This window comes from Triticum dicoccoides, chromosome 7A, assembly GCF_002162155.2.
Source record: "Triticum dicoccoides isolate Atlit2015 ecotype Zavitan chromosome 7A, WEW_v2.0, whole genome shotgun sequence".
In the NCBI taxonomy this organism is placed as follows: domain Eukaryota; kingdom Viridiplantae; phylum Streptophyta; class Magnoliopsida; order Poales; family Poaceae; genus Triticum; species Triticum dicoccoides.
Window position 1 is genome coordinate 506,733,809 of NC_041392.1, and position 13,964 is coordinate 506,747,772.

Here is a 13,964-nt window from a genome sequence, read left to right on the forward strand (position 1 = left end):
GACACACCACGGGATGGCTCGCACGACGTCACCGGGGCAGTGCTCACGAGAATCCGCCGAGCCGCGGCCTCCTCAGCCATCTAAAAGCGGCGGCAGGTGCAGCGTCAACAACTTGCCCTTGTATAGAAGAGCTCATAGACGGTGACGCCGGCGGCTGATGTCCCGACCAGTCTAGCGGTGAACTCCCTCCTCGACTTTTGCCAAGTGAGCACCAAAACCACCTTCAACCCTGCCCAAAACCACCAAGGGGCACATTTATCTGGTTTGACAGAGTTTAGGGGGCAAATAATCCGGTTTTAGAGTTTAGGGGGTATTGATCCACCAAGGATTTGTGGGGGGAAAGCGTACTTTCATCTATTCAAATAGTGCAAGATACCGTTATACACTCGTCAATAAAACAACATGGGCCCTTAAAAACAACATGGGCTGGTTTGGTGGACCAGTCCATTAGCATCTCCCAGCAAGAAAAAAAAACAGCCTGGGCATGTCTCCGTGGATGCAAAGATGGCCCAAGTGGCCGATATCGACGTACCTCAAAACCCTAGGCCTCGCTATATAACTTGCCTCTCCGCAATTCCCCGTCTTCTTCGCCGCCGCCGCTGCTCGCCGCCCACGCCTCCTACCCGTCGACGAGATGGTACAGTGCTTCCATTCTTCCTCCCTCCTTTGATCCAAACACTCAAAAGATGTTTCCTTTGCTGATTGCCCGCGTAGATCTGCGGGATATTGTAGAAATTGTACGTTTCAGAGGATTCCTGTTTACAGGTTCTTGCCGGATTTGTTTCGGCGAGATCTAGCGTGTGTTGGGTGCTAAATCACATGTTACTGGCCGTGTCAAGTCGAGCACCTTCGAATCCTTTTGGTCCATTTGCGTCATGTTCTTGATTTCCTACCAATGACATGTTCTTTAGTTCAATTAGAACTTGCAGGTAGCTGATATCGAGGCAAACCCTTCTTTATAATATGTCATGGATGTGTTGTAGTTCGGATCAAAAGCTAAAGCTTGCTTCTGTCCCGTTGCGCGCTCAAGTCTGGAGTGAGATGAGGACGCTGTAGTGGAATGTTATTAGTTGCATTGTCTCGAAAATGAATGTTATTAGTTACCGTAATTATTTCTCCGATGATTTGTTACGCGGTATTGTACTTGCATGTTCGATCATTACTTTAAATGTTAGTTGATTTCATTACTACTAGAATCAAACCTGCCCTGCTGTTGAGTACTTTTGAGTTGCGTCACAACCCAAGTTATATCACGATTATTAGTTTTAGTAAGCAGTTGTGTAATTTTTTGCTTTTGCCATTTCTTCTCAGACGAAGCGCACCAAGAAGGCTGGAATTGTTGGCAAATATGGTATGAAACTATGAACTTTGCTAATTCCCTTATTAATCCATTTATGTTACTTCCTGAAACTAACCCGCACAATTATAGGTACACGTTATGGTGCCAGTTTGCGTAAGCAGATCAAGAAGATGGAGGTGTCTCAGCACTCCAAGTACTTCTGTGAGTTCTGCGGGAAGGTATATATCTTCTGGCACCCTGCCTGTGTATCCTTTCATATAGTTTGTGAATTATATTATACTGTACACTTAGTTCTGGCCCAGATTCCTGATTCTTGTTGATGTTTATCATGATATGTTGTTTCCTTGCTTAAAGTTTTCCTCCTATGGTAGCATTATTTTGCTGTCTCCATTGTGAACTTCAGTTCATTTCTTGAGCTAGGCTATATCTATAATATCTTACATGCCTTTTCGTAGTATCATTTTGCAAGGCTATGTTAATGATACATTTATTTATTTATTTATGTTCTAGTTTGTTAGTTTGTATAGTTCCATCATAGAAACAAAAGGGGCATTGATCCACTTTGGACGTCTCATTGCAAATTATGTTCCCAACCATAGAGTAGTTTGATCACAGCAGTCTGTGCTGGATCTGTTTATCACTCCATTTTGCCTTTATTCCATTATACTTAACTGGTTCTTTAATTTTTTTAATACATCCTGATATCCTTTGTCTTGATTCTTGCTTTGCCGTGTATTCTTGCCAGTTTGCTGTGAAGAGGAAAGCAGTTGGAATTTGGGGATGCAAGGACTGTGGGAAGGTGAAGGCTGGCGGTGCTTACACCATGAAGTATGTTCTCATCATCAGCTTATTCTTTCCAAATTACCCATTGGTTTGCCCATCTTATGTTGCTGATCTTGCAATATGTGTTTGCAGCACTGCCAGTGCGGTCACTGTCAGGAGCACCATCCGTCGCTTGAGGGAGCAGACTGAAGCATAAGTTGCTACCAGCAGTGTTTTGTCCTAAGGAATTATCTGTTTTTTGCAGTTTAGACGATACTTTGGATTCAGTTCTGTTGGCTGTTTAGTCAAGGGTATCTTTGTACTTGGTGCCATGGATGTTTTTGTTATGGTATTCCCCCCATCCTTCTGTTGCTGTTGCCTGATTTACTGTGGATTCTTTTGTGCCTTCTGCCATCCGAGCTATCTTGACCATTAGGAACTGGAATCGTGTCTAAGAATTGCACAAGCGAAAATGTGGTCCTCCATTTGGTTGGTTTTCTTTTGAATGAGGAACTTCATGCTTCTAAAAGTCGGGTTTATTCTTGTGGATTCTATGAGCATAGTTGGTGGATTCAATGAATGATGAATTTGAGCGAAAATCTCCTTCAATCTGGATTCAGGCATATCGAAATAAGCACTAAAAGTTTACCCATGAGAAAATGAAAAACGCTGGCTATACAATCCATTGTCGAGAACATAAAGCGTCTGTTCTCGTTTTGTGTAAAGGCCAAAGTCCATATACTCCCCCTGTTCCCAAATATTTGTCCTTTTAACATTTTAAATGGACTACAACATATGGATGTAGACATATTTTAGAGTGTAGATTCACTCATTTTACTAAGTATGTAATCATTTGTTGAAATCTTTAGAAAACAAATACTCTCTCCGTAAACTAATATAAAAGCATTTAAATCACTATTTTAGTTATCTAAACACTCTTAGAAACGGAGGGAGTATTAAGGTAAGCCCTGGTGGCACGCTGGCAAACTTGTGGAACACTATAACACGCCGATGACGATACCATCGTCTGGCCCTTGCCGAACGGACCTACCTAGTGCCCCAAGAGAGAAAAACTACAACTCCCATCGGTAGAACTCTCATGGCACACCCTTGCTGACAGAGGAGGAGAAGAAGGTCGAAGATCTACCGGTGGAGGAGGATGGCGGCTAGGGAGGAACCCTGTAACACTATTGGGGGTGTATGTTATGTTGGTTCCTAAATACAAAGCGTCTAAGCTTTCGTAAGCTCCTCCACCGAGTCAAATGACCCTTGTACAAAAACAAAATAAATATTGAAACTGTTTTTTTTTGTTCATAGAAAGAATTCTATAAACACAACAATTAAAAAATCACAAATTTTAGATGTCATGGTATGATGGTACATTGAATTGTACAATAAATTGGGAGGCTCGTCGTTAGTGGTGGCGGTGACACCAGTCCGGCGAACAAGGTCTCCTCAAGCCTTCCTGTCTCGACAATGTCATCTGCAGTGACGTTGTTTGAGCATTTTTTTTTCTGTCGGGCACTTTGGTTGGTAAGACAATGGTTTGTTGGCGCGGCAACGTCACGTCAGCATGACCTTTGATGTCGATGTGGGATCTATGAGAAGTAATAGATGTTTGTTTCTTTGATGATGTATTTGTTTTGGGGCTTAGTTTTCACCTTTTGTGAATTAACCGGTTTCTCTTTTCTACTGTATCAATTTGATTGATAGATCGGAAGTTTCCAATATATGTTAGGTTCCTGCATGTCTCTCTAACAAGACTAGCTAATCATTCGTGTGTTACAACAATGACATACATATTATACTGGTTCAATACCAATCGTGTCCAATATATATACCTTGCCCTCATCATATTCTAAATTTTGACAATATTTAATTTGATTTGAGTATGAGTATGGAAGGCAAGGAGAATTTTGATTTGGTTGAGGTTTCTGGTAAGATTTGATGTGGATATGAGTGAATGAAGACAATATTTTTTTATTTAGTCAAGGTTTTGATAAAAAATTGATTTGATTGAATATTGTATAACGTGATCTTTAGAGAGGAACGACAAACATACCTCACATTCGCATACTCCATTGATAATAAAGATATTTCTATAATACAAAATTTTTACTAAGGACATCTTCAACATGGACCCTCAAATAGCACGCAAATGTCTGAATCAAACTGTCAAGACGCGTTTTGCCATCCCAACACAGACCCGTATTTTTCCGCACATCCCTTTCCCCGCAAATCAGGGGGCTTTGCGGGAGTCCAGACCTACACCATGTAGGACTTTGACACCCCTGGCTACCCAAAATTGAGGCGGAGCCCGCGCATTTGGAGTGGTCCGCACTATTTTCGCGTTAAAACCCACACTTTCCACACCCCTCTACGCTCCGATCGCCGTCGCCATCCAGCCCGATTCCCGCGCTTTTCGCCTTCCACCGCCGCATGGATCTGTACGAAGAGCCGTCGAAGTCAACAGAGCTAGAGGATCAAAGAAGGTGGCCGCTTGCAAGATCAACTCGGCAACACAACAAGCTCGCCGCCACAAAATGAAGGCAAATGATCGAGAGGAGGCGGCAAGCGGTAAAATGAAAGGAGTCGGGTGGGGACGGGGACGGGGGCGCTACCGTCCATGCACATGTTGCCATGGCAGCAACTCGGTCGTCGTCATCAGTCCCCCGCCTCTGCCGCCGCGTATGTGTCATATTGCGTCGACCTTAACGCGACGCCGGGCCATTTCGCAGACTAGCCAGGCATGGATCGGCTCGATGCTCGCTCCCTGTTCGTCGGTATGTCTCAACCGGGTGTGACGGCGTTTGACGACGCAGACAGAGTTGACGGGGATGATCCATAATGAAGACGGATGCGGCTTCAAGGACAGGCATGTGGATGATTCGCGACCGGAGGTGCACACCGAGCATCGGGGCATGTAAAAAACCATAAACATCCATCTCTTCTTGGTTGCGACCGGACCATATTGCTATGCATTTGAAATGAAGGAGGACGAACCTGAGCGGACATTTAGAGAATGCGGTTGGATGGACGGCTGCGGACGAGTCTGGACTCTGGACTAATCCGTGGATAAATATTGTGTCTAATCTTTTTTTTGTCTATTTTAGGGGATGAAGTTGGAGATGCCCTAATTCAGTTTATATAGTTTAGAAACCAAAAATGCACTGGCAGATGAAATTGTGCATCCACTGTTCAGAAAGCGAACCCCGAAACTCCCATCCTTCCCACTGCTGCCGGAAGGAGACGAACCCCAAAACCCTGACCTGACCCTCCCCGTCGACCCCATCCGCCGCCGCCGCCGCCGGAGGAGGAGATGGACTTCCAGGTCGTCGTCCTCGCCGGAGGCATCTCCGAGAAGCTCTCGCCCCTCGTCTCCAAGGTCTACCGCCGAGCACGACACCCCGCCCCTAACTCCAACAACCCTAACTAATCCTCCCTTCTGCTTCTCGCAGGACGTTCCCAAGGCCCTCCTCCCCGTCGCCAACCGCCCCGCGATCTCCTACGTGCTCGATCTCCTCGAGTCCAGCGACCTCAAGGACATCATCGTGGTGAGCAAGCGACCGAGCACTTCTATTTCTGCTCTGCCTCCGCTCCGTAGCTGGGCGCTACCATTCGCTAATGCGCCTGTGCTTTTGTTGCAGGTGGTGGAGGGTCAAGAGGCGGCCCGCCTCGTCGGAGCCTGGATCTCTAGTGCTTACCTGGACCGCCTCGTCGTGGAGGTAAGTTGAGGCCGATTGGGCGTTTGCCCGCTTGAAATACATGACTCTGGGGGCTGCTATTGCTGTTAGGATCACCTAATTCCTATCAATTAGAAGCTTCTTGCTGCATTAGCTTGACATGTAGTTTTGACTTGGTAGTGAATAGGCTAATGGTTGCCTCAATTATGCTTACTTAACAAGAATTTTGGCATGTAACTGAAAGCATCTCTAAAGATTGCGTACTTTTGTGGGTTAACTCTTTTTAATGTGTTGTTTAGTCGAGTTTTACTTCAGTGGGCTGTTTTGGCAGTGCTGTGGATGTTCTACAGTAGTGTGCTGGTTTCAATGGGTAACTAGAGATCAAATGCTATGGAGTTCTGGTATTTGATGGTAGCAGTGCTACCGTAGCACCATATAACCAGATTGAGAAGTTACAAGGGCAAAGTCTTTGGTGAAGATGTTGGTTGGTCAGGTCTGTGAATTGTGATATCAGTCAGAAGGGCTGCATAGCTGTTGTACTATGTTCATTTGACGATTAGGCTACGTATTGGATATTCGGTTTAACGATTTAACAATCTTATCTAATATGGGGCACAATCTTATCAGCATAGTTTTTGTACGATCTATAATGAGCTCATTCGATCATAGATTTTTGCAAATTGCTAATCAAGGTGTTAAAATCCTATAATTCTCAGTAACTTGAACTGTTTGAACTCATATCTATTTTCAGTGAAATATTAAAATTTTCTTTAGGTGCATGTATGATATATATTGGAGATTCAGTATAACAATTTTTTCTAACATGGGCTACTACTCCCTCTGTCCCATAATATAAGAGCGTTTTTTACACTAGTGTAGTGCCAAAAACGCTCTTATATTATGGGACGGAGGGAGTAGTTTGTAACCTTCCCCTTACGTGCTATCCTGCATTTTCTTGCTTGGAAACATCTTTTTATAAATCTGTAGAATGAAACTAGTTGAATATGAGTGATCTATAAAATTCAAATAGCTTGTGTAATAAGAATCATAATTATCACATTCTATCTAAGAATCTCATAAAGTGCTAATCAAGTTGTTAAAATCCTAGAATTTTCAGTAACTGGAACTGCTTTAGTTTATATCTGTTCCTTTTATTAGCTTTTCTTTAGGTGCGTCTTCCCTTTTATCATTGGCTTCTTTTAGCATTCTCATTGTGTCATGCGAGCCCACTATGATTCGGGTAATATGTTGTAGGGGAACATATTCTCAGCTGTCTGGAGGTAACTTCTTTCTTTCTTGTGTAGGTAGTTGCAGTTACTGAGGACATTGGAACTGCTGGTGCATTACGAGCTATTTCAAAGAGACTGGTCGCAAATGATGTTTTGGTAATGATAAGCTTTCCCATATTTTCAGGAACATAAAAGTATGCATGCTGGGAGTAATAAAGATGCTAATGCACTGGCCGCGTTTTAATAGGTGATTAGCGGCGACCTAGTAACTGATGTACTTCCTGGGGCTGTTGCTGCTACCCATAGAAGAAATGGTGCAGCTGTTACTGCTTTACTATGTTCTGTTCCTGTTAGTGGTCCTTCAGATGCTGCTTCTTCAGGAGGGAAAGACAAGGCTAAAAAACCATGTCGACTGAACATAGTTGGGCTAGACATAACAAGACAATTCTTGTTGCATGTTGTATCAGGTTTGTTTATTGTATTGCAGTTAGGTAGTACCTGTCATTCATAATTCATCTGCTTGTCAAATGTTACTTGTAGGAACTGATGTTGAAAAGGATGTTCGAGTTTATAAGAGAAAAATTCGAGCTGTAGGTCAGGTAATGTGCATCTAAACATGTCAAATGAACTCTTAACATACATATTAAAATAAAGTGAACTTATTTCCTAACAGTGTTCTGCGCTTTCACTTTCCAGTGCAATATCTTATGTTCTGTGACACTATCATATGTGAAGGAATACGAACGGGTCATAATTAGTTTGGGCGCACCTGAGTTTATTATATCTTATCTTTTCCTTGGGAATAACTATGGGAGCTCATATGATATTTTTAGTAATTTAAATATGGTATTTGAAACTCAATACTTAAGATTAGTCTGAGTGAGAACTGAACTATATTGGTGTTCAGTAAACACCATAGTTACCAAATTAGCAGGAAATTTGTGGAACAATATGACGGTGATTGTGAGTACGATAGATCATAACAATTAACAAGTGGAGGTTCAGATGCGATGCCCATGTAGAACTTTGTGCTTTGAACCACTCTTCTAAAAGATGCTAGGCGCTAGGCAAGGTGGTAGCGCCTAAAACTAGGGGTGCAAGCGGTTCGCCGCAATTGCCCGAATCCTAGTCAAAGCGAGGGACAGCTGTAGCTGGACTGTCATGGCATTAGTTCAATATGTACTAGCTAACACCCATGCAGGCAAGATGTCCACCTTTTTAAAACATGCTTCAAGGTTTAAAAGGTAGAAGGCTGAAAGCACCAAGTGAGCCATGTCACAACAACTTGCTGTCTACAAATCTCACCTAGTTTTGATTAATTTGTCCGCGCTACAGGATTTCAATGTGCTATACATTATGATTAATGGAAGAATAGTCAGAATAACCTAGCAACAGATACTTCCACCTCCAAATCTAAAATGTATTGGCATGGCAAAAGGCGTGATATTATTGAACCAATCAAGTCAACCGTCTTCCATTGACTTATCGGCTGCCTTGCTTGAGAAAGTTTCACCAAAATGGAGATGAACTGGAATCACGTGTAACTAAATTCCATGTGTCATTATAATGCACAATCCTTTGACAAGCCATTTGCAAACCTCAACACCTGAAAACATGCATTTAATAAATGGAAGGAGTGCTCAAAGTGAACCTCCTAATCTTAAAACCACATGGATTCGTGGTCGCTTGTGATGCCATCTTTGCATGGCAGACTAGAGATGGTGTGCCTGAGGGCTGGAGGCAGAAGTGCCACTTGCATAGGGGCTGGAAGTGTAAACTGCACGATTGCCATGGGGAGGATTAGGTCGTACTTGTATGGTCTGGAGTGCTTTGGATGTTCAATTGGACTGGACTGACTAGGGTAGGTGCTTCCCCTTCAGTTTGTCTGTTTTGCCATGGTACTCGAAATATCCTATTACACGACTGTTTTTCTCTACGTACCGAGTTCCATATGCCAAACTAGCCAAGACAAACCAGTCGAGCCAGTTCGTTTTTTTTTTTCTGCGAGCAATTCTTTCTGTTTTTGGGTGCTGCTTTCCCGGTTCAGTGTTATGATTAATAGCCACATGATAACTTTGACATTCTAGACAGAACTTTTAGGATCTAAGTATATCCTTTTTTAGCAGTTGTGTTGCGCTAGTATTTTAGCAACTTGTGAATTAAGTTTCAGGTCATCAATTTATACTAGTGGACTGTGTTCTGAACCATTGAAAACTACTGAGTCATTTGCACTGGACAATATATCATGTGTCCTTAGTATGAGCAAATTTTGTTGACATTTTTTCATTGGATAAAGATGGTACACTATTTAATGACTGGCAACCCCATGATAAGACTCAATATGGGACGTAAGTGTTGCTTTGGCTGGATGTTACTATCCACTGTGCAGAAATGAATGAGTGATTACTAATTTGCTGGCTGAATATGTGGACCAAATAAATATTTTATGTATGTTTCTAGTGGTGCATATTTGCATACTAAAAAAGGTGCACCCATTGACTGAAGCAAGGCAGGGAAACTTTATGAGGACACGATCCAGATGGCTTCCTGTTCCTTCGGGGAATGAGAGCCGTTCCTTGCAATCTTACTAGCTTGATTGTTCTCTGCATATACTGATAGAATTTTGTTGCAAACTCAGTTTTTTGAAAATTTGGGGACTTAACTTGCGATGCTAATGGGTTGAATGAGGTAGGAGATGTTTTTCCCCCTGTTTTGACAGCAGCTGCAGTTTGTTAGGTGGCCTTCATGTTTGTAGTGATAATAACTGAAGCTCTTAAAATTTTCCTATCATGATTTGATTTTACATCATTTTAGAAATCTGAGAAAGTTCGGATGTTTATTCGGTTGTGGACTCAACTTAATATCTACCTTGCCTTCCTTTTTCTAGATGGAAATTCGAAGTGACCTGATGGATGCTCATCTTTATGCCTTTAATAGGTTCTTCTATGTTCTTTTAAATTGTTTCATATCTCATCTCTTTACAAGCAGTCCTCACTCAGCAATCTTTTGATACGGTTGATCACAGGACAACATTGCAGGATGTACTGGAACAGAAAGAAACATACCGTAGCATCAGACTTGAAGTTCTCCCATATTTAGTGAAGAGCCAGTTGGTATACTTCGTTCTTAATGCATAATGATTTCTTCCCAAGCACAGTTTATTTTTCAAGATTCTTCTAAGCATGTAACTGTTCCCAAATTTATACAGAGGTCAGCTCCATCAGGCGGTGAAGGAACAATAGTTGATGAAACTGGGAATATTGTAGTTCCGCCCAGCAGTAATTTACAGTGCTTGTCACAACATCGCGCAATTGCACCATCTGCTTTCAAGCAAGATTTATTACCAAGTTCAGGCGGTGGAACACATAGGTGCTGTGTTTATATTGCTAGTAAAAACAAGTACTGTCACCGTTTGAACTCCATTCAGGCGTACTGTGATATTAATCGAGATGTAAGGATCTAACACCGCAATGCATTTCGCTTTTGGTCGGGTGTTGCTTGAAAGTTTTACTAACGGCAATATTACAGGTTATAGGGGAAGCTAGTCACCTATCTGGTTATTCCTTCTCTTCACATAATAACATCATCCACCCATCGTGTGTGCTTGGATCGAAGACTACAGTGAGTCTAATTTCATACTTATTCCATAACTAGCATATTTGGTTGATTTTCTGCAAATACCGAAGATGGATGCTAAAAATGCCATACTGAATGCAAGTTTTGATGCTACCCAGTCTTCTATAAGAAAGTTATGCTGAGCTAGATTGAAGATAGTATTGAATATTGATCAATCTGTTGGCTCAAATAAGTGGTCTGTGGTATGAATATTAGACCATCTCTAGGTTGCCCAAAAGCGATTCGAAGGCGCAGAATCACATTGATTAGATTTTCTTTTAATCGCATCACCACTAGTCAAATTTAAGCCTTGCCATTTTACCTGCATTACTCAATATAATTTTCTTGTTATTTGTAAAACTGATGAAACAGTAGAATTGTTAGTGATGACACTATACCACATTATACTTCCCAGCAAAAAAACGCTTTGTGGGATGAGGGATGTTTGATTTATATTTCTTGGGAGAAGAGGTAGTTCACAAACCAGTACACATATACTCCCTCCGGCCCAAAATAAGTGTCTCAACTTTGTACTAACTTTAGTATAAAGTTGGGACACTTGTTTTGGGACGGAGGGAGTATAATTTACCTGTATTACCATTTATACTCTCCTTAGGAATGGATGCCTTAGAACTATCTGTTCTAATCTATTTCTTAAATTTATACCCCTTTGATTCCATATTTTTGGTGAATGATCTTGGTTGTGGGTTTGATGAGCATATTTTAATATTGCTTTCGCGCCGCATTGACACATATATTTAGGACTATGTTCTGTGTAAATTTGATGGTACATTAGTTGCAACTAGTGCACATTCTAACCCCTTGCCCAGCCTATTTTGGCTTATCTTGTGGCTTATGGTTTATTAGGTCGGGCCACAGTGCATGCTTGCTGAGGGTTCACAGTTAGGTGACAAATGTGGTGTCAAGCGATCTGTGATTGGCCGTCATTGTCGTATTGGTTCGAATGTGAAGGTAATAAAGCAATGCTTTATATTTTGATGCTGATTTCTTGTAAAATTTCAACTGGAATTATGTTTGCGTAACATGCTACGATGTTTTGCTTGTTGGCACCATATTTGTGCAAATGTGAAGGTCCAGTGTTATCTTCTTGGGGAGGTTTGCAGGTTTCAAAGTTAGAATTATCATATTGAGTGTATTAGGTTCAATGTGTAAGACAATTTGAGGGAACAAGTAAAAACCAACCTGCTTAGGCTTCATTTTGCTTGTGGGAATTCTTCTACAAGATCTTTCTTGAAGATTGGTAAGATCTAGTTGGTCGCATCTGATTTACTGCTGGCACCTCGCTAGGTTGCTGTTACAGTTGCCTTAGAAGTTAGAACATCCTGCTGATCAGCTAAAAAAAAAGAAAGAACATCCTGCTGATACATTAGTGCCCACCTAGTGGATTCCATCATGCTGCCACCTTATACCATGGTTACATTATTGTGAAGCTAGCATGCCTACTGCAGACGATCATATCAAGCGAGTATTTTTCCTTCCTTCTTATGAAAGAACTGTTTCTACCCATCTGTTGTTGCAGATTGTCAACTCTGTTGTCATGAACCATGTGGTTATTGAAGATGGCTGTCACATCCAAGGTTCTGTTATATGTAATAATGTGCAACTTCAAGAGCGTGCCGTTCTGAAAGATTGCCAGGTATTTTTTTTCCTCTGACCAATTGCACTCAGAAGTAACTGAAACTTGAGGGAGAAAAAATCCAGTCAATTTGTCTGATAGCATTTCAGCTAATGCTGGTAGTCATTGTAATGAAGTGAAAATGAATTAAATATATAATTTACGTGTTGTACAGTTAGTTAACTTGAAACGATTTATTATATAATGCTTTACTGGTGAAATAATTTCAGGTTGGAGCTGGTTATACTGTGACTACTGGTAGTGATCACAAATCAGAATCCCTGGCGAGAAAGTAGAGCACATTTTGATAGTTTTGCGGTGGACTCGAGCACATGTGCGTATCAGATGCACCCCTATGAGTAAAGAAAGGGGATACAGTTCTGTTTTGAGATCTTTCTTCTTACAGTTTCTCGTTTGAGATATGATAGCAGAATTTTGGTTCCGGCAACATTCTGAAAATTTTGCGTGCTCTGAATGTGAACTGCAACTAGTGAGATGGTTTCATGGCGTGGCTCCTTTTTATCTTGAGATGGATTCATGGCACGTCTTGAATCAATGGCTTGCTTTGCTTAATCATTCTACCTGCTGTAAACAAGTAAAGAAAAAAAAGGGTAATCATGCCATCTGTTTCGCCCACATGTGGTTGCTGCCTCGAGCTGGTTTGCGAGTAATGCGTCCGGCGGTAAATGTTTGTTTTCCGAACGGCCAAAACCGTGTTAATTGAAACTACTCCCAAAGTATAAGGAGTATTATTGTGCACTTTTGGACAGGGATCAAATGACACAAATTATATGTCCCATATATTATGGAGGTGTTTTGGTTTGTGTTTTTTTAGCCGTTATCGCATTGTGGAGGCACCTGAAACGATACACACGTTTGATTTGAAAAAGTAGTTGGTCTGTAAACAGATGCCCATAATCAAATCGCATCCCTATCGGCTCTCGTTTATGCCCGCCCCATCCGGTAACAAAAACCGTTACCGGTCATCCCTATCTCTCGCTGCAGCCAACCTCCTTTCCCCTCCGTGCCCGATCGTACCATCTGCACTGATTTACTTCGATGAGCCTTCTGCATCTAGCATCAGCGCCGGCTACCCCTTCCTCTACTCCTTGACAGTTTCTGAGCAGCAGACCATCTTGAGTGGACCGTGGACCCACCGGCTGACAATGTGGAAAGCACCTTTCAGATCCTCCACCACCGCGCGAGAGCAAAATCCATCGCGGGCGAACTCTCTCTCTGTGCATTTGGAATCTGCAGAACAACCCAAAGCATCACCACCGCCTTCAAAATACATCACGCGGCCAAACACCTCCATGGAATCTGATGTCTTTAGAGCATCTCTAGCAAACCTTTTATTTCGTGGGCCTTTAAAACTGTGATAAGGGTCGCAAAAAACGTGTTTTAAGGATCGATTTTACCTTCCGCAGAACATACCTTTTCAGAGATGCTCCTCCTCGTCCTCCTCCACCTCCTCTCCTCATTCACCGCTGTCCCTGGAACGGCCCCGACGGCGGCCGGTCACTAAATAGGAGTTATCCACGCCGGCAGGCTCAAGGGATATGGTAGTGGCACAGGCAGTTGTGGGGTTTGGGCTGAAGATGTATGAATTACACGATGTATTGATTCGGTGCAATGTGCACGATATATATGAGTACAATGTGGGGCCTCTACCTCAATCTATACAACAAACTAGAGAGGTGGGCCTAATGTACAAAAGACAACATGCATGCACAAATAAT

At 42.2% G+C, this 13,964-nt stretch overlaps 2 protein-coding genes across 3 annotated transcripts; both read left to right on the top strand.

The window, feature by feature from the left end:
• Window positions 1–540: 540 nt before the first annotated feature.
• Window positions 541–2,501, top strand: LOC119330242 (60S ribosomal protein L37a-1). The gene is made up of 5 exons (XM_037603357.1): window positions 541–637; window positions 1,312–1,351; window positions 1,430–1,518; window positions 2,046–2,128; window positions 2,216–2,501. The coding sequence occupies exons 1-5, from the start codon at window positions 635–637 to the stop codon at window positions 2,277–2,279; spliced, it is 279 nt and encodes a 92-aa protein (XP_037459254.1). The 5' UTR covers window positions 541–634; the 3' UTR covers window positions 2,280–2,501.
• A 2,734-nt stretch (window positions 2,502–5,235) lies between these two features.
• LOC119329149 (translation initiation factor eIF-2B subunit gamma-like) lies at window positions 5,236–12,965 on the top strand. Of its 2 annotated transcripts, XM_037602154.1 has the most exons (13): window positions 5,238–5,447; window positions 5,521–5,616; window positions 5,710–5,787; window positions 7,050–7,130; window positions 7,222–7,441; window positions 7,515–7,573; window positions 9,862–9,911; window positions 10,000–10,087; window positions 10,183–10,425; window positions 10,503–10,595; window positions 11,457–11,561; window positions 12,130–12,246; window positions 12,456–12,965. In XM_037602154.1, the coding sequence occupies exons 1-13, from the start codon at window positions 5,382–5,384 to the stop codon at window positions 12,519–12,521; spliced, it is 1,362 nt and encodes a 453-aa protein (XP_037458051.1). In that variant the 5' UTR covers window positions 5,238–5,381; the 3' UTR covers window positions 12,522–12,965. The 2 variants fall into 2 exon arrangements, with proteins under 2 accessions (XP_037458050.1, XP_037458051.1); XM_037602153.1 differs by having other exon boundaries at window positions 5,236–5,447; window positions 5,521–5,787.
• Window positions 12,966–13,964: the final 999 nt, after the last annotated feature.